This window comes from Cyprinodon tularosa, unplaced genomic scaffold (assembly GCF_016077235.1).
Source record: "Cyprinodon tularosa strain WSP-4 unplaced genomic scaffold, ASM1607723v1 ctg26, whole genome shotgun sequence".
Lineage (NCBI taxonomy): Eukaryota > Metazoa > Chordata > Actinopteri > Cyprinodontiformes > Cyprinodontidae > Cyprinodon > Cyprinodon tularosa.
In genome coordinates, this window is record NW_024038961.1 from 3,278,668 (window position 1) to 3,305,504 (window position 26,837).

Consider the following 26,837-nt stretch of genomic DNA (forward strand, 5'->3'; position numbering starts at 1 on the left):
GTGTATTAAAGGTTGCATTAAAGAGACAACAATTGTTTACTCTTAGTCATCTTTATTTATTCATCTATTTTTTCCACGTATTTCTTGTTTTTCTTCAACAAAAACAGATAAAACTGTCAGAGGACATTAGTATAACAACCAGTCATGTCAGCTATGTATCCATCTAAATCTTCATCTTCCTGTTGTTAATCCTTGATCCTATCCACTGCCCTGCCTCTCTCCAAAGCCTTTAAGCACTTGGCACTAAACAGCATTTACCAGTTTATATTGCAAGCTGGTTTTATTTAGTTGGTAAATTTCTAAGTGGCTGGATTTTATATCAACCATGGGGACATAATTATTAGATCATGTTGATCTTAAGGCATACTAAGAAAATTAAACCAGTAATTTTATGACTTTTCACCAATCAAATAACTTTCCTAGTTATTGAATCATCTATCGTGACAGTAGGAAATATGTGGTAAATTTAATAAATTAACCTGATAAATTTCTTTAGAGGTATAGGATTCTATTAATAATAAATATGTATCTCCTGCTTAGCGCTGTAAACAGCTGAAATGGAAAGATATAAGCCAATTTGTAACATTTTAAAACAAAGATAAAGTGACGGTTACATAGAACTATGCTAGAGAGACTTTCAAATAAATACATTTATGTGATTGTCAAAAACTTTAGGTCTCTTCACGTCCATTCTTATATTCAATCTTTTAGATCTACGGATGTTAATTTTTCACTTTTGAAGCAATTCCAACGGCCAGCGCACCTTTAACTATATCCAGATACACACAGCAATAAATCTGAATACTGGACATCTCAGTCCCCTCAACTGTACAACACAGCTGTTTACGTGTAACAAACTATTTAGACTCACTGTGAATCTGTTCAGACAATGGGGACTGGAAACTTTCTGATGTAAACAGGTTAGCCTCTAGTGCTAACCTAATTTCTGAATGTAAACAAATGCTTCAGTGGTCAAGTAGGAGATAGTTCACAGGGCATACTGACAGGATTAGACCCAGGCCTACATAGGTCACAACAGCGGCCACTCATCCCCGAAGCATCATCAACAAAATGCCCCCAAACCCCTTTGAGCCTCATCATAGGTCTTTGATAAACAGCAACATTTTTTTTTTTTTTTTTTACATCAAAGAGACAAGCATATGTCTCTTTCTGAATAGACAGGCATTGACTGTAACAATAAGCACTGAAAAAAAAAGTTGCAGTTGGTTGGACTTTCCCCGGTTTTGAGTGAGTCTCTGAGAATCTTTTTTTTTTTCTCTGTTGCAAAACATTCTCTGTACAAAACAAATCAAAATCGCAGCAGAAGTTACTGAGGTGCACAAATAAGGTCCTTTGTGTTCATACCAAGTTTTTCCATACTTAGAGTCCATCTCACTGTCCTGCTACTTCACAACCGATCTGCATTTCAGCCACATCCCAGATCTCAGAGCAGCATGTCTATTGGCTGAAGCAGGAAGAATCACAGGATGGTCGAATAAAGGTGCCATGTGATTGGTTGACACGATACTCCAGAGTGTGTGGCTTTGTCAAGGATGATGAGGACATTGGTCTTTTGTTTTTTTTGTTTGAAAATGATGTATTATGTTTCCAATGGTTCACTGGCATCTGTTACACCGAAAGGTTGGATGTTCGCGGTCTGTGGTTCACTATGAAGTATAGAACCTGTTTTCAGTCTTTAGAGGACAAAGGAGAGAACAAGACAAAGATAAAGAAAGTCAATCCATTCATATGTCTTTCCTTCAACCTCTCCAAACCCCTGAACTGCTGACTGGTGAGAAGGAAGAGAAAAGAGGAGAAGTTTTAACCAATCAGGGATCGGTGGAGATCAGTCCAAGTATTGATCTTTGATCAGGAGCAGTGAGTGGGTCCAGCCCCTCCTCTCTCCTTCACCCCCTACCCTAGACCCCTGTCCCTCCCTCCCTCCCACCCGCCACCTCTTAGGAGCCATATCAAAGCAGCAGGACCTGTAGACAGAGGTGCCCCCCTCTGGCCCTCCATTGTCAGAGGATGATACAGCAGCGGCACAGACGCTGGCCACCTCCATGCACAGAGGGAGGTGGCGTCACTGGGGCAAAGTATGCGTGCACTTTGATATCCGGCAGCTGGGCCTGTGTAATAAAGAGATACATTATGTAGTTTAATCAGAAGTTTACATTCACTCAGTGTGTGTGAAAGTTATTTATATGGTGCTTTTAGCGATGATCAAATTAATATTTTTTTAAGGAGCAACTAAAATGGTACAACAACAAAATTATGTGTTTAAAAAAGAAACATGTGGTGCATCTTTTCTTTTTTGGTAACCTTCTTTATTTCAAATAATTTCTTTATTTAAACCCCCCCATAAATGATAGGTAAAACAATGGTCTTTGGTTTGAAAGCATCACATCATTGGGTGACTGAGATGAAGTACAGAGAGGTTAAAAAGTTTCCCCTTTTAACTTTAATAAACATGTTCGTAAAAAATCTGCACTGTTTTTGCCTAAAAATAATAATAATTAACATAAAACCTATTTTTTTGTACAAAATAAAAATGTATGCAATATTCCATCTCCCCTGGAGAACAATGCATTACACTTATGATCTTTAAACTGTAAAGGAAGCAGAAATATCCAGAGAAAAAGTCTCTGGTTTTGTGTCTGCTCACCCTGATGCGTTTGATGCCGGCCCTGGTGACCTGCTGGCAGTCGTAGAGCTCGATACGTTCCAGACGATGGCAGCTCTTGAGATGCTCCAGGGTGACGTCAGTGATGAGGGGGCAGTTGTCCAGCTCCACCACCGTGAGGCGCTCCTGGCCACAGGTGCTGTTGCTTAGAGCTCTGATGCCGTCATCCGTGATCAGCTCACAATGGGACAGGGACTGTCCATGGAAGAAAGGACAGAGACACAATGATATAGAGCCATGCTAAGAGGGTTCTGGCAAAAATTCCGACTTTATGGGTCTTATGCTTTACCAAAGCTTGCAGCCGTGGGCAGTGGATTGAAAGCTGAGCCAACGTGTTATCGGTCACCTGAAGGGAGGACAGGTTTGATCAGTAAATGTCCTTATATGTCTATACACAGCTTAGAGACTGAGATCTCAATGTGGAGTGATGTGTTGCATTATAATATGTTCCACTGAATCTCACTCTGTCTATCTGTCCTCCACTCAAAAGTTATTCAAAGAGTATGTGACAGGATTACCATGGAAAATACTCTTTTATCCACACAATCAGATCTGTCCTCTTCTTTTATTCTAACCTCTGCTTTTTATAACCCATAAAGGTTATAAAAACTTTTTATATCAATTAAAAAACATTAATATAAAAAACTTGGAAGTCACTTACCAGAATACATTCTTCCAAGTCCATTTTTTCAAGCTCATGACAATTCTGCAAAAAAAAAAAAAAAAGGGAGTTAAATGGATGCTTGGCTGATAGCAATCACAGTATGCATAGGTGGGTTGACTGAGGTAAAAAAAAAAGTATAAATCTGCTGTGAAAAGAAAGGATTCAAATAATTTTCAGCTAAGAGGAGAGAGTAGGGGGAGGAAAAAGCATGAGCAATAGCTCATATGATTTAAATTATAATATAATAGTCCAATTACACCTCATAAAATATGCTTCAGAACATTGGTGTGATCTGATGTGCTATTGGTGGAAAATATGGAGTTCAAATTTTGAGTGGATGGGTTCTTCAAGCTTTACTACCCAAAAACAATGAACACAGGGCTGCACCAAATTGAAGTAATTGCAAAGGGATGTTATTTTCAGTAGAGCCCAGTACTGTTTTAGTACAGAAAGCTCCCTCAGCACTATGCTGTTTTCATTTTCTCCATAGATAAGCTGAAACTAATGATGGAGGCACAGAAACAAAAACGGGAAGAAATCCCATAGATTGTGAGGCACCCATGTACACTGAATCAGAGAGGTGGCTGGGAAAGGAGCTTATTCTTTCAGTACCAATGCGGCACCATTGCCAAATTTTCTGTAATCAATCAATGCTGCAATCTGTGTAGCAACGGTTGTAGAACTCAGAAAGACTACAAGGAGGGAATCTGTAAAGGTTAACAGGTAATAAACAGGTGACAACACCCCCCGCCCCCCAAAAAGAAGAAAAACGGAAAAATACTCACTCTTGCGAGGACTGTGAATCCAGCATCAGTAACATGGGAACATCGCGCCGCCTCAAGGATCCTTATAACACAGAAAACATAAGTTCTAAGAAATAATTGGAGAAGCAGCTCAAATATTTTATGACAGTTTCTGTCTAAACTCACCCAAAATTAATTATCATTTATCTTTTTATGCATTTTGGACTAAAGAAAATGTGTTTCTTACTTAAGTTGTGGACAGTTTAGTCCCAGTGCAGTCAGAGAGGCATCAGTGATGTTACTGCAGCCAGATATGCAGAGGATCTGTAGCTTGTGGCATCCCCTGCACAAGCTGACCAGGCCTTCATCTGTTATTTGCTGGTGGTATCAGACATAATAAATACATTAGAACAGCATTCAGTCAAAAAAAAAAGGTTTCTAATGTGTTTTAATAGTTCATCATTTTCCTGAGGTAATCCTAGCTGTTAGTCTTACTGTGCAGGACTGGATATTGATGGTGGTCAGTTCAGGGCAGTGCTTCTGTAGGTGCTTCAGTGCGCCGTCATCAAGCTGGATTAAAACAGACACATTTTTTAATGGAGACTGATAATGTGTGTATGCAGTGAAAGAGTCTTAAAATATGACATTTCTCATAAAGAGGGAGATTAATCTATAATAGTCTGAAGGTTTGTGCTATAGCTTCGCCAAGTTAGAGGCAAATTAAACATGAGCAAAGGCACAAGAACAAAATGACAGAAACTGTTGGGTTTAGGTCAACATTACATAAAAAAGAATGTATAAAATCTAACATATACACATGACTATTGAGTCCTTATCCTTAAGTGAAACTGAAGTAGTTGTGTGTTTTACCTGCGTGCAGCCTCTGAGGAAAAGTGCTCGCAAAGCAGTGCAACCTCTAGCCAGGGCCTCAATGCCATCTCGAGTGATCTGGTCACACCATGACAGATTTAACATCTCCAGCATTCTGCAGCCATCACTAAACAATGGTCAACATAAAAAAAAAAAAAAAAAATTTTAGCTAAACAGCTTAAGAAAAATTGTGTTTGCATAACATTTAAGTGTGTAGGCCTTTAAGGAGAGGAGGTGAGGTGTTAGAACTAGGTCTAAGACGAAAAATACCTTAGTGCCTTGAGGGAGTGGTTGGTGATGGAGACGCAGGAGGTGAGATCTAACTGTTTGAGCTTGGAGCAAAACTTGCTGAGGCTGAGGCAGGTGCTGTCTGTGATCTTCGTGCAGCCGTTCAGGTTCAGCACTTCGATATTTCTGCAGTTCTGAGCAAATGTCCTAAGAGCCAACACAAAGAAGTGGATAACTAAACCTGAAGCTGCAGTTTGCCAAGATATATGTAGGGAAGAGGGCAAAGACAAAGAAGTGGTGTTCTGGTAGGACCAGTGAAAAATGTAATATTTTGACCCACATGTGAAACTAAATGAGCAAGTAAACTAGAAGTCTACATCATCCCTATTGTGAAACAAGGTAGTGTAAGAGAATCAGTGGCATCACTTAAAGATCAATACTCATAAACAATGTCATGCTAAGCTAAACCATTCAGGAATAAAGATAGGGCAATACATTCAATCTGAGGATGTAAAAAGCTGATAGAAACATGCACTGCAAGACTAGCAGCTATAATTCCTAAGATTAGTAGTTCAACAAAACATCAAGCATGTTGAATAAAAATGTGCACCACACTTTATTTTTTAGAATACAATTTGGAAAATTTACTGGCTTACTTCAACTGCACAATAAAGACATTGACATAAAGCCTCATGAATGTACCTTTAAGGTAGGTTGGTCTATTTCATGAAAAATAAATGAATTATATAACAAAACACAGACTAAGTCTGAAAGATTTTAAGAGGTAGAAACAGGTACTACATCTCTGCTTTTTATAGAATCAATAGCTCCTATTATAAAAGACAGTTTAACAAGAACGGTTGTTTTTTTTGAGTGGGTACAAAGGAAACAAGAATGAAACGCAAATAAATAAGCTCCCTGTAGAACTGTCTGGTATTCAACAAGTACAAGATACTTACACTTTGCAATAACAGAGAAAAAACAGCAAGTAAATGAATTAACAAGAGAGTTATTTTTTTATGAAAAAAAAAGATCAAAGCTGAAGTACACTCATCTAATCAGTGTGTTCCAGAGAGACAATGGGAATCTCACTTCATAGAAGCATCTCCAACGCTCAGGCAGCCCCTGAGGCTAAGCTGCCTCAGGAAACCTCCACAACGCTTCGAAATGTTTTCCACCACCCGGCCCTGAGGGACGCAGGGGCAAACAGAGAGAGGAAGAGAAATGTAAGTGGGTAGCAGGACCGCAGGTCAGCTGAGTTGTCTCAGTCAACATCGCAGCACTGAGCTTTGGGCTGCATAACACTACCCAACAAACGCTCACACATGCCAGTCTCAAACACAAAACTCACTTCTATGTCTGTCTGGAAGTTGAACAAGTCGATCTTCTGCCAGTTGCTGCCATCTAGAGCCAGGACATTCCAGGCCTGAGAAGGACACACCAAAACGGACAGAGAAGTGGGTCAGACAGAGGAAGGCATTTCCTGTAGCATGAGGAGGACTGGTGAAAGTAGAGAACCAGACTTACCGTAAATCCATGGCATTCCTTACCCCTGATCTATATTCCCTTTCCTAATTATTTTTTTGCCAACTTGATAAAAATCTGACATGCCTTGATTACTTTAATGGTCAATTTCACCACCATTGGATCCCAGACAAGTCCAAACCAAATGAAATAAAATGACACACTTCAAAATATGAGAACTATGATATTGAAATGAAACTACACCACAATTAAACTCTAAAGCAATAACATAATATATCTACTTTCATGTATATTTCATTATCAAAATCATTTAAATCTGATTAGTAATAGCTACTGTACATTAAAACAATTATAGAAAATAGCTATATAATCAATAATAAACAGAAGCAACATGATCAAAATATTTTAATACAACATATTAACAACTATAATAATCAAGCCTTTTATTTGTGCTCCACACTAAGCTTTTTTGATTTTGTCTTTTCAGTAAAGGTTTCCTTTTCTTCATGACATCGTGACCTCAGTTGGTTACTTTCTGATGATACCAATGATCACATTGGAGTGTATGACACGTACCACCACTACTCGCTAACTGGAATATAATCATTTAATTTAAGTACTATTGATCATTATTCGTAAAACCAAACAGCGTTTTCCACAGATGAAAGTATTCAGTAATTTTTGTCATACTTTGACAACAATATGATTTCATATGATTTTCTATGAACTACTCATAGCCTACTGTAGGAAATGAGATGATGAAACCCCAATAAATATTATCTTCCTTCCAGTGTGCGGTATAGTAGGGGGCAAAATCAATCACAACCTCAACTGAAACACAAATAATAATAATAAAAAGGAAGTAAGTAGGTATGGAAATGCTATGCTAAGGTATAGAAACACTATCGTTATTCACCCTCACTGCTAGGTTATTTGCACATTTTGATATAAAGAGGAAAAATGCTGAGGAAAAAACACACGTGGGTCTAGAAAAAGGCACAATCCTGATCAGATCAAATCAAAATCAAACCAAATCTTAAATCAAAGCTTAAAATAATAAAGCCATTAGAACCTGGAAAGACTTGACTATCACTTAAATTAAATGACTTAAAGGGTTTCCTCTAATGTTAGAGACCTGCATAACAATTCAAAGGAGAAGATGTTAGAAATCCCAGCTGAGACAGGTTATTGTTGGGTATTATAAAACTATGGTGGCTTATAATGAAAATACAATAAAAACACAATATAACCTTAAGAAAAACAAGAAGTTGTTGAACCTTTAATGTTTTTCCTATATTTCCATGAAATAATAGAATATTTACTTTTATTTACAGTAAACAGCTGTTAAGGATAGGTGTTCATCTTAAAAAAACAAAGATTTTTTTAGGAAGAAAAACTGATGCCAAAACTTTGCAATCTTTGTCTAAATATCTAAATTAAGCAATGAATAATAACCAACCTGTAGCTATCAGTTTACTATAGTGCTGTCATTTTGCTTAAGGCCAGCAGAGGGCACTTTAATCGAAAAACTGAGTATATTCCTGACTGTTTAAAGTGTTCAAAGAAATAATGATTCCAGTGTTTGGAATTAATAGGGGCTGGTAGGTCAGTTTCAAAAACATTTTCAGAGTTTGTGCTTACCTTTGACACCTGTGCACATCTGCAGAGTGTAACTACATCAAGATAGGAGAATATTCTGGAAAAAGAAACAGAAAAAACAGTTGGGGTCTTTAATATCCAAAAACTCACTCATGAAAAAAACTATGATAAAGTTTATTTTATTTAATCAGTGGGATGTTTTCTTCCATAAAAAAAACATAGAATAATAAAATAAAATCTGAGTTTGATATTCAAATTCACTAGTAGCTACAGATGGATTTTTCTTAAAAACAGAGCAGCTAATTCTATGTTCTGACTGTGTCAATGAAATCACAAGAACTGAGCTGATTATTCACTGCTACTAAACAATAAGACTGATGAGTGACTCTGAACAGTCACCCCGAGCTTTTTGTCATATCATCAAAGCAACTGACATCCGAAATCATGTTTCCAAGATAAAATAGGAGAAAAGCTGTTGGATTGGCAGCAGGAGAGCCCCACATCAGGCGGTGTTTGAACTGGGGGCATGTCAGCCACAATGGGCTGCATGCAGCCGGCTACTGGGTCAGCTCAATCCATTAATCTGCCAATGAGTAATCTCTGGCACTCCGACAAGCTCGGCCACAGGCGATATTTGCACATACAAGAGATAGAAATAAGCCAGAATACAGACACCTACTCAGATACCTATATGCTGTCCTGGTTGGCACTAATTACACTGCATGTTCCCACTGACCGTAACTGATGTTAATTAAGGATGTATACAAATGAGAGAGCTGTTAGGTGCCAGGGTTTAAAGTACAACTGGAGCCTTTAAGCCCCAGCAACACTAGCTGCCCATTGTTTCTCTCATTTTAAGTACAGACAGAGGGGCTGAGTGTTCTAATGTGTGTTGGGCTGGGACATGTTCAGACATGTCTGTGGGATCTATACCAGAGTCTTGTTTCACTGAGTTAAACCACACAAGTTGTATATCGGACTGCTTTAAGTTCACAGCCAACCCAGATGTGGGCTTTCACACAAACAACTTCAGTGGAACATGCAAACACAGCCATCAGAGCGGCCAACCATCATCGATCGCTCTTCTAATAACTGGTAAATAGCCATTACAATGACCATTATTAGGCTGTCTGTTCTAATCAAATACAGTCTGGCTTTCTATTAAATGTCAGAGAGGCTTTTTACTACCCACAGTGTCCAGTTATTAAACACAGAAAGGAAAACAATCAATCAGACATACAAAGCAGTAGTGGTTGTCCTAAACTTTCAAAGATGTCTATGATAGTAAACCGAGTCTGCCTGCGTGTAGTTTAAGAGGATTTCAGTGTAAAACCAACTGATCTGTTAAGGCAGTGGAGGTTTGTTATGGACCATTGGAGAACAAACAGCATCAAAAAGACACGTTTTAAAGAAAATAAGGTTAGATAAAACACCATCTAGCTTGAACATTGGAGGCGCTGCTCGATTTGGCATCAGAACATGAAGCACTGATCAGAGGAACTGTCAGGAGACCCATGGGAAATCTGGAGGAGTTGTAGACCCACAGCTCAGGTAGGAGAATATGCTAAACAATGTGATGCATGACCGACTGGGCTCGATTTCCTTAAGTTTGGAAGCTTGGTGATTGGCTGATACTTAGATTTAAAACAGATCTCACTCTACCTCTGAAAATCACTATCAATGCTCCAAGCTTTGCATCTGTGTTTTTACCAATAACATTGAAATAGGCGTCTTATGACCTAAAAAAAATTGACAGCAACACATCGATCACAGTCAGCATTACAACTTCACTATTTATAACTATACAAACGCAAAGGACAGTTTGCACGAGATATTTGAAAGCATCCTACAATTCAAGCATAAGTAATACATTTATGCACTGCATTTACTTAATATGTTCGGGAAGCTGAATGGACTCATAACTGTCTTTACTTTGAAAGGACTAACAAAGAGCAATAGGATCATCATGTAATTATATAAAAGAAAATTTGCAGTAAAATGTGGTTTAAACATAACAGATAAAATTTTTTAGCAATAATGTCACAATTACATATTTTGTTTTATTTCAGGTAGGATTTGAGAAAATGTGAAACAACAGTAGGAATACTTTTGCATCGCTGTGACAATGTATAGTTGAAACAATTGATAGTTGATAGACAGAATTAAAACGCACTGCTCCCCTGGTGCCCCACAATGGCAGCCCACTGCTCCCCAAGGGGATGGGTTAAATGCAGAGGTCAATTTCTCCAATGTGAGATCAATAAAATTCAATTATAAATATCATCATTACAGAGTAAAGATACATTCAGAGGCACAACACTCTGGCATCTTTAATAATTGGCTTTACCACCTCGCTACACAAAAGAAACCTCTAATCTACTGATTTTACAGGAGAAAAAAAACAATCAGTTTGGGTTCTATGAATGCTTTGTTAAATTCTGCCCTTTTTGGTCTATTTTTTTTTTAGACAGGATCTTAAAAGTATAAGATCATCACTGATGGAGAAAAAATAAACACCTGACACTTAAAGCATGGCTAGATAAGAGCCCGTTGCTACAGCAACAGCTCAGACATAAATTTGGGTGCTGCTGGTGGCGAGCATGCTGAGTCAGCGCTTCTGCATAGGAGACCACGAACAGCTCGAACGCTCTCCTCCAGGACCCCTCAGTTCTTTTAGATCACAGCTGTTTTTCACAGTGTACATGCACAGCACACAAAGACAGCCGTTTTTCATGCACCAGCTGAAGAACACAAAAGCAAACCTCAGAAATCAGGCATTTAGCTCTAACTGTGCTTCACCTCACACCTAAACCCTGAACATTGGATACTATATGCTTTCAAAGATGTTTATCACCAGTCGTAATTTCATTGGATTGAAGTTTAGGAGTTTCTTTTTTTGGATCTTTTAGTTTCTTTATGGTGCTAAACGGATTCCACAGACTACAGCACCACAGATCCTCTTTAAAGCATTTTTGTTTTTTAAGAATTTTGAAAATTTGTTCTGACCATAAAATTTACATTTTCTTTAATAATACAGTTTACAGTGAGCTGTTATCAGTCCAATGCAATGTACCGGGAATGTATGGAGGTTCACTGTTTGAAATAAGGTCATATCTTTGAGTTTCCATTATCCTGTCACCAGTGAGGCCTGATCAAACTCCTCTGATCCTCCTGATTTTACAAGTTGATATTTATTTCTTTACAAAAATGAAACAAAAAGCCTGTTTTCTGAATTAAAAAGATAAACTGTAAGGAGAAGAGGAGGGAAGGGAGAAAGATCATTTCTACATAACTAAGAACTTTCCCAGTGTGTCAATCCCAAATGGAAGTGAATATTAATTAAATTCAACAAACAGGACATGCTGAAGCTTCTGTGAAGGCATCTAGAGCTTAGAATTTGCAATGCCAACAGTAACAGATCATAAACTATGAAACTGAGGAGTGGCAGCCTAGTGGTTAGGGCATGGAGCTTGGAATCCTGAGGTTCTGAGGGCCCTGTCACATCTTGCAGATTTAGACGTGTATGCCCAACGTCCGAGTATCTCCTAAAATGCTGGCATACTTTGAACTTTCTATATATTTTTTTCAATTTTGGGCGCATATATAGCGTGTTAATAACGAGTCCAGAACTTATGCCCAACGACAGCCTAACTTATGCATAACGCACAGCACTGTAATGCCCATGAAATGATGCACAGGCCAGTGTCCTGAGGGGAGCAGCGATAAGCCCGGAGGCACCCGGTCTACATAAAAAGATTTGTTTGAGCTGCTGGTTTGTCTTGTCTGCTAGGAAGTTTGTTTGTCTTGGCCGTGGCCGTGAACGCAGGGAGGATTCATCACACTCACCTTCATGTTCTCCCTAGAATGGGGATGAAGTCTGGAGGAGTACTGACTGTTACTTCCTGTGAACCCCCTTTTATACCAAATTGCTGCAAATACCCCTTTAAATAGTAGAAAAGGTCAAATATGGAGGTCCGGAAAAGGTCAAATATGTTGATATGCATTGGAGATAAGTTCTTCATAAATTATGTACAAGTTATGCACACGTTACTCATAGGTTTTGGATAACCTAGACACCACAACTTATGAGTAACTTACAGAGGTGTCAAGTAACGAAGTACAAGTACTTCATTACTGTACTTAAGTACACTTTTTATGTATCTATACTTTACTCCATTAGTTATTTTTCTTCCTACTTCTGACTTCTAATCATTACAGTTTCACACAAGTATCTGTACTTTCTATTCCTTACATTTTTTAAAACAAACGTTACTCGTTACTCTTTGCTTCGGTTTAATGTTTATAAATATCTATTTCACGTCATGTGCTCCATCCAATGCAGATCATTGGTGCCATCCACATCTAGTGAAAACTAGTGTAATTGGATGAGTCATATAACGCAAACACTCATTGGTTAGCTAAAGGAAATCATCAGAAGCAAGCAGGTGTTCTTCAAACTGCAAACGTGAATTGTCTATGCCATGCTACAATATAGGATTCAGAAAAAGATGTCGAGATGTCTGAAAGGTCGGACACAGGCGAGAGCGTATCGGGAGATGGAGACCAACATGACCTCACTCATCCTTGGCCCTATCTCAAAGAATTTTTCAAAATAGCCGAAAAATTTAGCTTTTAATTCATATAGTGGCATCTGGCTGTTTTTTAAAACGTCACTTTATACTTTTATACTTTAAGTAGTTTTTGGAGCAAATACTTTTTCACTTTTACTTGAGTAAAGAGGTCAAGTTGATACTTCAACTTTTACCAGAGTGTTTTTAAACTGCAGTATCTATACTTCTACTTAAGTAACAAATGTGTTTACTTTTGACACCACTGGTAACTTACACTTAACGTATGTCAACAATCGGATAACTTACCTGTAACTTATGCGCCATATATGGCGTACACTGGCAAAATCGAGAAATTTTGAGCATGCTAAAAATTTCCCAACGTACTTGTCTTATGTTGACGCGAGCCAGCGTGTTTCAGCGTGCTCATGACTTATACAAAACTTACTCATAACAGATCTAATGTATGCCCTCGTTTTTGCCAGATTTTTCGTACGTCAGGCATACGATGGTCTAAATCATTGTCTCACTCTGGGTCCCCGAGCAAGACCCTTAAACCCACACTGCTTCACAGGCGCCCCACAATGGCAGCCAACTGCTCCACAAAGGGATGGTTAAATGCACAAGTAAAGATCAATAAATGTCAGTTATTATCATTATTATTTTTTAAATCACAGCAGAGTTTTCTTTTTAATTCAGAAAAACAGAACATCAATATTTATTTAGTAAAAATTATCTCCTTAATTGAAGAAAACAGTTTATTTTTGTAAAAAAATATCATATTTCAGAAAAACAGACAAATGCCTTTTTTTCTTTTTTTTTTTGTTGAATGCAATATACCTCCGTAGTTTCTATCTAATGGTAATTATACATTTAATTGATGTTGTTGCTCAATGTTTATTATTTGCTCCAATAACTCAATATTCATCGCCATAAGCCATTAAAACTTTATTCTTTATTATGACAACTTTATTCTTCTACTCTTATGAAACTGTTTCAAACTACAGTGGAAATACATCGGGGTAAACAAATACCCTCAAAAGATTCAATAACCCAGGATTCCCAAACAAGGATGTACTGCTGTCACAATGAGTCCTCCTCACAGCTGATGTTGTGTAACCATCTCAATATGACACATGTGACAGTGGGTCATGTGTTGTAGCTGGAGAGCGCATGCTATTCTGTGGGTCCAGTAAAAGTGTAATGGTGCTAATGGGAGAGGAGGGGGGGACCTTTAGCAGCTTTGGAGAAGCAGAGGAGCACAGCACTGCGGAATTCCCCACAAGCAAAGACAAACTATTTATAGCACCCTCTCTCACAGAGATATACAGCCCACATAGGCCTCGAGAGTGTTTCACACATGCACACACAATCAAGTGTGGCACAAACACAGAAATACCACCGTGTATCAGATGGGGGTACCTGCAGGGGCGCCTCTTTCCAAGATATAAGCAAGCACTTATGGAGCATACAAATAACCCTGGGAAGATCGGCACGCGCCAGATTTATGGAGCGTGAGAAGCTTGTGTGTTGTAAAATATTGGTCTGTGGGTCACAAGTCTAGCAATTTCAGCCCAAGGGGTTGAAATACATCATACATAAAGAAAAATAAAACAAACATCCATTTCATTAATTTTGCGTCTGAGAGTTTTGCATTACTGCTGTGTTTTCAAGCCTACCTGAGGAGGAGCTCTTTGGGGAGCTTCTTGTTAATTGGGGCTTCATCGCTGTTTGAGAACACCTGCAGAGACACAAGATGAATAACAATAAAAGTTAAGTGTACTGCAAGTTTAACAAGCTGATTAAAAAACGTCAGAGAATCCAGGCACATGATGGGGCAGAAGCCAAGAGCCCCAAACATCAACAGACGTAGAGGCCTACAACTTGTTTACATCAGGCAGCCACAACTGAGCCATCACATCTCTAACGTATGCTAATGAGCACACCAGAGACACATTTGGCTTCTCATGTCCACACCCTGAAAGATTATAATTCAGTCGGCCTGGTCAGGTTGTTGGCATGCTTATCTCAATTAGCCTACTCACTGGATGTCTGGCCATCTGCTGAGTGACACACTCACACACATTCCTAGGTTATTCAAGCCCAATCGTTCTGGCTGAGGCATGAATTCAGAGTGTTCTCAATCGAGCTAGGTCTATGAATTTAGATTAAGGCAAACACCCAGAATCACAGTGCCCCTGCAGGCACATGCACATCCTCTGAGCGACACGCTCAGATCCTAAAGGAGTCAGCGGGTGGATCTAATGTGGAGGACTCCCCGCTGTGTGACATGCAAGCAGGAAAACAAAGGGAAGCAGAGTGATCATGGTGCAGGAGGAATGAGGGTTCCATGCAGGGAGGGGGGGTGGGCATGCAGCCTCTTCGTCATAAAAAAGCAGTGGAGAGGAAAGAGAGGATTAAAAGGGGAAGCAGAGATGAGACAGAAAAAGAAACTGAACTAAAGAGACCAAAAACATTCCGAATCGTTTTATGGTGAAAACCAGAGAGTGAAAAGAAGAACTATGGGACAAACAAGGAAACGAAAGGTTACATTTAAGAGGTCAAAAAGACAAAGGACAGGGGGTTGTCTAGTTTGGTTTAGAAAAATATTAACTAAGCTGGTTTGACTGTTAACAGCTCTACTATGATAAAAACAAAACCTGCAAAGATACTGCAATTATCTAAGCACATTCAAGGCATTTCATCACAACTCACACTTCTGCAGCTTCATGTTTCTAAAATGCATCTTTACACAGACTACAAGCACCAACCACTGCAGTGTGCCAATATTAAGCTTCTAGAAAACTTCTAGCTCCTACCTGATGGAGGATTTCCATCAACAAGTTACCTCTAAATATAAGCAGGAGCTACCAATTGCCTCCATAGGTCACATATTAAGTAAACAGGGTATGATTGTGTGTCATTGTACCAACATGTATCACGCAATCAGTGACTGAATGTACAGACATAAATAGTCATATAAATAAATACGGTTTCTAGTTTCATATTCTTATTTTTGAAAAAGGGCTATAAAAATGGAAACACATCATGTACTTCTTAACAATCACTTCTGTTCCACCTCATACTGTATATCCAGGGTCAGATAAAGGTTATACACATTCTAAACCCCACATAGCAGCAAACTGCTGCCATTACAATTGTTTGTTTAGATGAAGTATGCATGAATAGGCATTATGCGGCAAAACAGTCCAAATACTCCTGTGGAGTATTTTATATGGATCATCTGAAAATTAAAAAAGTAGAACAAATGCTTAGGCTATCCATTGACAGTTTGAGCATTGAAGGTATGAATTAAAGAACTAAGACACACGTGGTAACTCCCTAATGGTAATCCTTAATAATCAGACCTTTATCAAATAGTTAAAAGAGGAAAGCAGTTTTTAAAAAGTTAACTTTCAGAAGACGCACTCACACGTTAAACCTTGCATGTAAAATAGGGTGTGGTGGAAAACAACCAGGGCACATCACCTTAGCTAAAACTGCTTCCATTCTATTTAAAATATATCTACTTGCTTTTGCTGGCCTTTTTAAAGAAAAATATAAACAAAACACCTTGAGCTTTGTGATAAGAATGGAAAACATTTTGAAAGATATATCATTTTGCAGATATCTTTTACACTGCGTCTAGAAATGGTTTTAAACAGCCTAACTTTTGTCACATTTTGACATGAAAACCACCATCGGACAAAACAGCTCTTTGCAAACGACTTAGATCTTAAATCTCAAAAAGCAGTGAACACACCAAAATGCTTTTTTAATGGAGTTCTTCAGCAAAAAAAAGTCAAATGAAAATGGGCTATGAAAAGTCTCCATAATGAGATTCAGAGGATGATAGTGAAAAAGGAGCCTCTTCTCTCTGCAGTTCTCCACTGTCCAATTTTTATGACACAGTGGAAAGAGGAAAGTCATAACATTGATTAAAAGTTTCATGACAGCCTGCTGAGAAAGAGAGAACTGACTCCTGATCAACGCTTAGCACCTTTAGGAGCAGACACCACATTCTCAGATTGAACTGTGTGATCTTGATCCATCCAGCACCTACAGAGGAAACATGGAGCTGAAAATAACCTTATTACTGTCCTCAAAGTCTGAAACGGTGATGACAGTATGCTGCGGGGGAGATAAGTTTTCTGTGGCAGGTAATCTTTAAATGGTCAGAAGAAAAAAAAAAAGAGAATGGGGAGAAAATTTCTAAGGAACAAGCTTAAGATCTCAGGCTGGGGGTAAGGTTATAAAACAAATAAGCAGCCATAAGTGATCCAGCCTTACTCTGGAACATCACTGGAGGAAGGTGTAAAAAGACGAGCAGTAGCGCATCAAATCCAGAAATATTTTAGGATCCAGAGAAGAACTGAAGTTGAACACTTGTTTTATCTCAGAGAAAGTTGGGTGAAATAATGATTAGAAACTACTAACTAGGACTAGATACTTGGTTTCATTTTTTTTTCATGTTATGAAATGTAAAAAAAAGTTGAAGGAAAAAAAATTGCACAGAATGAAGAAAGTTATGAATCCCTCAACAGGGAAAATCTTTACGTCCACCTGGTTAACACATTCCCGCTTCTTTGACATAAACTTATGAACTAAAACTTTAATACACTTTAGTTGTTTTGTTCAGAACTGATTTGCCACAAATATCATTTGAAGAACACTAAACAAAAACAAAAAATGTAATTTACATCCAAAATATCCAGTAAAGACGCCTCAATCATACACAGATTCAAATTAAACGGAATCAACTGCATCATCGATATAAAATATCCAGGTGAAGTTTAGTTTATTTTTTCCAAATGTTAAAAACTTTTCCATTTATGGAAATACAGCCGAATGCATTGCCACTGGCTTTGCAGAGAACCTATCATATTGAGCATGCAAGCTGCAGCAGTAGCAATAAAAAAAGCTACATGAACCTTCTTTTAGCATCCTTTCGTTTGTTCATAACAGCAAAGCAGAATCCAAAACCATGGAGATGGTATCTCTGTTCCTACAAAGGCTGCAGCAGTGTAAACAACCGTTTAACTTGGGCCACCTGAAAATGTTTTAAAAATAATAAAGTTGCATTGTGTCCTGCCTTCTTAATCAAACCAGCTACAAGATGTCTCAGGCATCTAGTAGTCAGAGAGCTGGCCTGCTCTTTCCTAACCAGCCCACATTTCTATTTTCCACCACACACTGGTTTTTCATGTAAGAACACCAACACCGTGTGTTCTGATTCACTGGCATTGAGCATGTGAGCACACCCGGCTGATAAAGTCAAGTACCATCAAGTCAAACCCTGAAGAATCTCAGCAATGTGTGAACCCCACCTCAGATAAAGCTGTGCTCACCGCCAGTCAGACGCGGCATCATAAAGACTGAACGCCATGTGGAGTCAAAAGCTGAGAGGGAACATGTTTCATAAGAAGACTGAAAGCTTGCATTTTGTTCTACTTCCCTGTTACACTGGATTTTGTGTAGGTGAATTGAAAACATCCAGTGTGTCGAATGGAGCGTGTCATGGGGTCTGCATCCCTCAAGTCTGTAGCGCTGTATTTAACTAACCAGTTTGTAGATCAGTCTGAAGACACTGCTCCACTTCATGCAGACACGTGCTTGGCTGTGACTGGCTCTCTGTCACGCAGTATTTACAACGGAGAGTGTAACATACTCAGCAAAGATCAATGCTGAGCACCAATACACTTTCAATAACAAGCCTTTCTTGTGGAGCTAGCTGCTGGGTCAGATAGCCCATTATAACACCACTTGTGTTACTCTGATATACACGATGTTCACTCACCATCCATATAATTCAAATCAGGTGTTCCAATCACTTTCAGAGCTACAGGTAAACAAAAACAAGCACCTTGACTGTCCCTACAAACATTTGGAAAGGCTACATACCACCTAACTTCATTTAGCCTTAAGATTAGCACACAAAGAATTCAAAGAAATGTTTTGTGGAATGAGTTTTTAAGACCAAGCAGCTGGATCCAAGGCCTCCATCACCAAGTGTAATGCCACAACTTGCATGCTGTGGCTTAAAGCGAGCTCTAGAAGAGTGGAGATGTGTTCATTAGTCCTGTATAGTGAGGTAAAGTTAAAAAAGGTCCAAGGGCCCCTGACTGACTAACTGGGGTAGTAAATATTGGCTCCATAAAGACGTGGATGAGAGAGCTTGGTGCAAATAAGCCAAGAGCCCTGATCTCAACCCACTAGAACACCCAGACAGAACAGAGTTGTGGAGATAGGAGAGTTCTGAAAGCTACATTGGCGACAATGGGCCACATTTCAAAGGGCAACGGTGACGTACAGAGCTCTAAGTTCAAGGAAAGTTAGCCCTTCATGCTAACATTGCCATAAGCATTAGCAGAGCAAGGCAGCCGATAGATCTATGGTTTTATGTTTTGGAAAGACAACGTGGCTCACCAACCAATTTAAGTTAGATTGCTTTACCCTTAAATTAGCTTGAGTAGCTTTAACAGGCATTTAAATCTATAGAAAAAGGATTATTGAGAAATATACAGAAGCATATGAGAAAAAACAAGGCGGCATACGGGAAGAGGCTGGGAAGCAAGCTCCAGAAGAACAATATAAGCGATGTGTGGTCAGGGATGAGGAAAATCACAGGCTTTAAGAAGAAGGATGATCAGGCAAATGAAAATCTGGATGGAGGCAATGAACTGAATACATTCTTTAATAGATCCATTTCAGGAACAGGCTTAGCATCTTTCTCTCTTGCCCACAGTCAAATGGACATCTCATCCACCTTTGACCCAAAGCTTCCCTCACACCTCAAATGTTTCATCTTCCACATCTGCCAAGGGCCCTCCTGCTTCTACGAGTTTGATCTCAGCCAAATCGCAACATGGCGCTGCTCCCTCCACCTTTCACCCGTCTGCCTCAAAGAGTCAAATAAAGAGGCAACTGAATCGTAATAAGTCAGCAGGTCCTGATGGTGTCAGCCCCGGAGTCCTGAAGGCCTGTTTGTTTGTTCGATCGCCACAGCCTCCACTCTAGGTTCCTGAGGAAGCATTTAAGACGGCACTATCCATGTAGTAGCCTGTTATGTCTGATCCATGTTCTCCTTTAATGGGGGAGTGTTGGCCTAGTGGGTTAGAGCAGTGCGCTTGTGCTCTGAGACGGTTACAAGAGCAGCCCACTGCTCCCCAAAGGGGATAGGTTAAATGCACAGAATTCATTTCTCCATTGTGAGATCAATAAAGTTTAAATTCTATCTTTGCTATTTCTTTGCTTCATGCTGTTGAATTGAAGCTGAAGATGCCATCATACACCTGCTGAAACAAACCTACTGTCATTTAGACAAAGTGGCACCGTGTGGAAACAATCCTCTGATCCTGAATGTGAACAAAACAAGGGAGATGACTGTAGATTTCAGAAGAAACCGAACATTTAAAATCCTATTAACATTATGAGAGAAAAGGCTGAAGTGGGTGGAGGAGTATAATCACCTTGGTGCTCAACTGGATAACAAACTCAACAGGAGACTCAACTGCCGCTGTCTACAAGAAGGAACACAGCAGACCACACTTTCTAAGGAAGCTTAGGTCCTTCGGCGTTTGCAACAAGATGCTATGCATCTTCCATCAGTCCTGTGGAAAGTGCATGCATGCTTGTTTTAAAAATGCCCTTAGGTATGATTGAAAGTGCATAGTAGATTATCTGATGTTGCCCAGCTAATGGCTGCTGTAGAGAGGTATCAGATCAAACAACTCCAAGTTGTTAGGATAATTATCATTGAAGATGTGTGAGTTCATCACACCCTGGTATGGGCTGCCTGTTGCGCGTCAGAACTGACGTTTTAATCTAATAAGAACAATTCCTCTGTCTGGATATACAGTTATAATCTTTATTTTGTACGTGGCAAAGATTTAGAAAGGGAATGAGAGCGGCGTCCTTTTTCGATAAGGCTGGAGCCTTGGATGTTTAATCATCTGCTAACTTGTATGATGTAAAATATGATGATATGGCAGACTGGAGATGTATAAAACGCTCTTTTAACTGTTAATCGGGGCCACTTCCTGAGAGGTGAGCAGCTGCCATTCTGTAACCATAAGCTTTTTCTCTGATCAGAGTAAGATTACAATTTCTATCAGAATCTGTTGTCATGTCCCCTGGTTATTTAATACATACAAGTTATGAAATGTTATTTAAAGAGTTTGTCCCAGGTGATCTCTTTTCAGGAAAAAGAACCGGAGAGATAGAGCATCATGGTGCATACACTGATCTTTAACTATTTGCTTCAATGTAATTCTAAATAACAGGTTGAGTTTTTAGTCATAATTCTGAAGTCTTTAGGTTTTAATTATGTCAAAAGTGAAGAGCTCATGGGGCCCCCTGCTGACCCTGGGGATAAGAGAGAGCAGCTCAGTTTACTAATGCCCTCAGCAGGCTCTGTCCCTCATGACATGTATGTATTTTCTGATGGGGGGGTGAGGTTTATCCTGCCCAATCAGGGTGAGATCTACATGGAGGCTGCAGCTCACAGCAGACAGAAGTGTAACTACAGGGGACAGAGCCTGATATATTGACAGTAGAGCCAGCCACAGCCCCGCTGTCTGTCCCGCAGTCCCCATTGCTCCTTCTGCTGCTGCGGGAGGACAACAACAGGATTACCCTTGACCAACAAAACGCCTCAGCTCATGACTGCGTGTACAAATTAGGAGCAAAGCCCCACGCACACGCTCACACACACACACAATCCCAACACAGTTTGCTTATACAAGCCTCCCTGCTGGAGACAAACAGTTTAACCGTTGGTGGTCCATTTCCCTCCCTGTGTCATTACCTCAAACCGGCTCTTGCTGATACCGTTCATGTCTGCGTCGGTACCTTCCTGCTTACAGACGGAACCAACGGAATCCGCTTTTCGGGCTGATTTTTTTTGGTCGCCGTTTTATTTTTGGGAGCGTAGGAGCCGAGCTGAAGCTGGGTCTTCACCTCCTCCTCCTCCTCCTCCTCCTCTCCCCCCCAGCCGCCAGCGAGGCTCCTGTCTCCGGGTCAGTGAGGTGGTGGTAGCAAGGTGTGGTGCGGGTCCGGAGAGGCCTGCTGTGCCGTGAAAGCTCGCTGTCTCCGAGAGCAAACGGCTCCCCAGCTCGTCTCATCACAGGGTTACCAAAATAACAATAATAACATGGACGGTTCTGTCAAATGATTTCACTTCCGCCTCTCCCTTCATTATCGAACACCAGAACGAGCCAGCTGCAGGAACTGAAAACCCTTTAAAAAACTAAAAAACAACACGCGCATTATGCGACGGGTAAAACATGTAAACCTTATCGCAAATTTCTCATTTCAAGCTCTTGTTACGGCGGCTGCCGCACGAGCGCTTTCCTCGCTCGTTTTCTGTTTACTTGGAGAGACGGGGAAGGGGAGGGGCCAAATTACGTCATTGCTGCGGGAAAAGCACGCGTGGTCGATTTGTTTTGATTGTGAGGTCTTCTTTAGTGGGGGGGCAGAATGAAATTATTCACTGCAAGGAAGGAGAAAGTTTTCGCCAATGTTGAGGCCTAAACTGTTTATGGCGGGTTCTCCATTTGGTTATGATATATATATATATATATATTTTTTTTTTTTTAGAAATATTTTGATTTGTTCTACTTCGTCAAAATATATTGCTTAATCTAAACTATATTTCATATACTTAACAATCAGTTAAGTATATGAAATATATACTTGACTAGTATAGTCAAGTGTACTTGACTGTACTATTGTTTAAAAATGTACCAATTTAGTTCGAAGAAGTATTACATTATACTACAAGTTACAAGTTACACTAAGTATTACAATACTTCAAGTACACTAAAAGTACATTGTTCGGTATACTTTCTAAACTTATATTTATACTTAAGTATTCTTAATAGAATTTACTTCAAGTATTCTACTTTTTGCTAAAGGTTTGCAAAACGTTAACTTGACATCTATCTTGTTACCCTTCCTTTCATGTCGCTCACCTGTCAAATTACTACTAATGTGGTTACAAGTATACAAAGGTTTAAAAGAAAAGTTACAGTATGTGGTGTTCGGTGGAAATGAGAGGGGTCTCAATGGACATGTTTTCTTATTAATACTAAATAAAATACCATACTTGGCTGCAAGGTGGAGCAATTATTTGCTCTGTTGTCTTACAGCAAAAAGGTATTAGGTTTAATTTCCGACCCATAGTCTTTCTGCATGGTGTTAGCTGGTTCTCCCCATTCATACATAGGTGCTCTCCTGGTATTCTGGTTTCCTCCAGCAGTCCGAAAACATGACTGTTAGGTTAATTGGCATTTCTAAATTGCTTTAGAGTGATTCAGTGTGCATGGTTGTATGTCTTTGTGTTGCTTTGCAATGGAGTGGCAACTTCTCCAGGCTGTAACCTGCCTAGAAATAGGCACCAACTTCACCGCCATCCTGAAATATGAAGCAGCAGAAGAGTGATTGATTTCTGTGCAATTTGTCGTTAAAGTTACTGTTGAATCAAATTTAATTCCCCTGTTATGAGTGACTGAGAGTCCAAAATGTAACAAATGACATATAACAAAAACACTCAATATAAAACTGTATTTTATATAACATAAATAGTTATCAATCTATAATACATTTTGTGTAAATTTGTCTCAATGTATGACATGAATAAAAAATTTAAAAAATAAATTTTTCTTATTTCTGCCTGTGACACCTGATCTTTGACTGTTGGAGAAATACCCATTCCTGAAAAAAAGGCAAAAAGATCAGTCACTGCAGTTTAAATAAAAAATTAATCCCAGATTGAAGATGTTCTTTTTTTTCTTTTTTTTTTCTTCGAAACAATCAAAACACAGCAGCACTGTGCAGAAAGTTGAAGTTGATTTGGAAATAGCATGCTCACCTAATCAATGCCTTTAGTTTTTGGCAGTTCTAAAGACATAAAAAAAACAACTAAATGACTGGATTTAATCTATTTTGGAGTTAATATTATAATCGAATTCTGGACTTTTTCATTTCAATTTCACTTGTTTTGCTGAGGTTTGATGTGATATACAGTAATAACAATAAGTGAAAGTGAAAGTAATACATAAAAAAGTGAAAGTACTATGCTTTAGGTTTTCTTTTTTGTAAAACTATGGGGTTGGGGAATATATCAAATCTGTTAGTTGTGTACGCCACAAGTCTGGGCAAGGTGAAAGACAGAAGAAGAATTACCATATAAAGTTGTAATGCTTTGTGTATGAGATCCAGCAAAAGTAAAAGGCATCTGCTAAGATAAGACCACATCAGGCTCTATGGGCTGAGTGTGCAACATCATGTATGGAGGCAGATCACAATGCGCCCCCATGATGACACATGCTGGCACTATCATGCTGCAATTATGATTATCTTTCACAAGGACAAAGAAGTTAGTTGAACAGAGGAATTTAAGAATGCTTTTTTACTTATAGCAGGACAATGACCCTAAACATACAGCCAGATAAAATATATTGGTTTTGATCATAAATGGGTTTCGGCATGTGAGTCCAACTTTTTAAGTTTTTAAAAATAGATATCATCAAAAATAAATGTACTCTCCACATGATCTTATATTAGTTATTTAACAGAGAACATTTCAGCTATGCAAAGCTTGCTGAGTAACAGTGTACAGAGTTAAGGAGACGAATAATAAAAACAATAATATTATAGTTTATGACTTTTGAAAGGTACTTTTTTTAAATCATACACACACCGAGAAAGTAGCTAACAGCTGTCAATGTGCCCTGAAAAATTGAAATATCTTCAAATTTAGAATTTAAATGGCAAAATAAATACTGAGAATTAAGTTTTTTACATGACTACGAACATTGACGTCCATGTATGGTTTATACTAGAGGAATAATCTTGGATGAAGCAATAACTGGAAAACAAATGGAGGAAGTAAAAAACAGACTGTTGACATAGATTTATTAGGCCTAAGTAAACTTGCAGTATATTATATATACTGTCTTGTAGCGTACTTTAGAAATCTATATCATACATCATTATTTGAATTACTAGTTTATTTTTGTTGTATTCACTCGTCACTGATTGTTTTACATAAAAATGGTTCGTTTACGAATGTATTTCTACTTTCTAAATCCCAGTTAGTTAAAACAGGGTCTGAAAAATAATCTAGCGAAATACTTTCTTTATTTCCCACTAAGTTAAAAGCTGTATTATTACTATTCCTGACCCAATTTCTCATCATTTCAACAATATAATAAAGTAAATAAAGGGGATTATTATTAATCAACTGTGTTTTATGGATCTAAAAGCCAATAAAGTCAACCAACTGTCATATGTTCTCCAACTCTAAAACTAGAGGGCGCTCTAACATAACTAGCTGCTTGACAGGCTAGTACAGTTTGAGCTGAGAAAATGTATTTTGACTATTTTAATGCAAGAATAACTTTTAGGCAAATATACTCAAAGATGTAGAAAGTAAACCACACTTTTTGAATTGTTCACATTTTTCTGAGTTATATAATTTTGCATAGACTATTAAACTAACATTAAATAACCCAAGTAGTATTCTGATTAGATTGGGAATGTGGGTCTTAAGTGATTTTAACAATGAGCCATTGTTACCTGTATATTTGATAAAGATAACAGCATCTGATTTTCTTGGTTTGTTTTGTTTTGGGTGCAGTGGATTTGTTTGGGGTGTGGTTTCTTTGGTAGGCCTCATCTTGATTTCTTTTTTGTAAAAAGGTAAATTGATTTCATTTTACAACTTTTTTTTTCTTAACTCTTCCTAAAAGGGAAATGCATGAAATAAAGAGGTGAATTATGAAAGTTCATTTTGAAATACTCACCTTTGCCATTTCCCTCTCCAAGCAGCTGTGCACAGGACTGCACCATTGGAGAATTTGGAAGGGGGGGCGTGGGTATTTGAGTATTGTTTGGAACTTAAGTAAAATAATTCTGCTTTGTCTTTATTGGTAAATGTTTTTCTTCATTAGCTGCTTATATAAAACAAATCTTGTGTTATTTTGCAGCTGTATATAATCTTATATTAGTTTCTTAAGATTTTGTTCCACCTCTACTCAAGAAACATGTCTGCCTCTGTTCTATAGTTAGTGTTGTTTGGTTGATGTGCTACACCAGAAACAATTAAAGAAGTGTCCTTTTCAAACGGTTTGGGTCCCACCTCCAAGACCGCTCAGCCTCCTGAGCATGTAACAGTGATAATACACGAAAGTTCCATGCAACATTTCAACTTCAACAAAACACCTTAATCATGTACACTGCGGTTTTCATGGAGATTAAATTTGCAATGCACAACAGGGATTTATTCTATTTATTTATTTTACCACATAAAGCCAACAATTTTTAAATGTCGCCAACCTTTAATACTAATTGAAAACAACCCTCATGAGCGTTACAAACCCTCTTCGTTTAGCTGTCACATTTGAAAATCTCTCCTCCGTTTGCTTTATCAAATGAAACTAATAACATAGATTAAAAAAGATATTTCCATATTTTTTATTGTGTCTCTGCAACACTCTGTAAATCAAATAAGATCAAACTCATTTTAAACGCTTAGAAACGCTTGCATATTTAAGAATGTACAATAATATGATCACAATAATGCAGGAACAGAAGAAAAAACAAGACAAGTATATTGAAAATTAGACATAAATTAGATTAACTGAAGATACTGAACAAATAAGAACACAGGGTTGATTAAAAAAAGAACTCAGTCATAAATAATGTGTAGAGCACTAACTAAAAAACATGTGACATTGCAGTGACAAAAAGACACATAGCAACTAAACACAGAACCAAACATTTACCAAAATGATGGATAAAAATATGCTAATTGGCCACAGAAAGAAGCATAACAACCATACTATAGCAGGAGTTAAAAATAAACTAAGACCCCCCCTTAAACAGATTACAAATTTGATATTTTCCTACAATAACTGGACAATAACAGGAATGACAACCCATGTAAAAACATTAAACTGCATCAAAGAACTACATTAATTTAATGTTTAAGTGAA

General features: G+C 38.4%; 1 protein-coding gene across 1 annotated transcript; it reads right to left on the bottom strand.

Annotated features, from left to right (window-relative positions):
• Positions 1–35: 35 nt before the first annotated feature.
• fbxl2 (F-box and leucine-rich repeat protein 2) lies at positions 36–22,228 on the bottom strand. Its single transcript, XM_038288886.1, has 14 exons — positions 21,647–22,228; positions 14,520–14,581; positions 8,315–8,369; positions 6,540–6,614; positions 6,281–6,375; positions 5,231–5,395; positions 4,961–5,087; positions 4,586–4,660; positions 4,338–4,468; positions 4,133–4,193; positions 3,345–3,389; positions 2,973–3,029; positions 2,666–2,878; positions 36–2,129 (listed from the first exon to the last, which is right to left on the bottom strand). Exons 1-14 carry the CDS (start codon positions 21,674–21,676, stop codon positions 2,022–2,024), a joined length of 1,299 nt encoding a protein of 432 aa, XP_038144814.1. The 5' UTR covers positions 21,677–22,228; the 3' UTR covers positions 36–2,021.
• Positions 22,229–26,837: the final 4,609 nt, after the last annotated feature.

Bases quoted from the DNA above. Each gene is read 5' to 3' on its own strand.
- fbxl2 (XM_038288886.1), bottom strand. From the start codon at position 21,676: ATGAACGGTATCAGCAAGAGCCGGTTTGAG. The intron at 6,615-8,314 runs GTAAGCACAAAC...TGTCCTTCTCAG, and splicing joins GATGTGCACAGGTGTCAAAG to GCCTGGAATGTCCTGGCTCT. The intron at 4,661-4,960 runs GTAAAACACACA...GTTTTAATCCAG, and splicing joins TCCTCAGAGGCTGCACGCAG to CTTGATGACGGCGCACTGAA.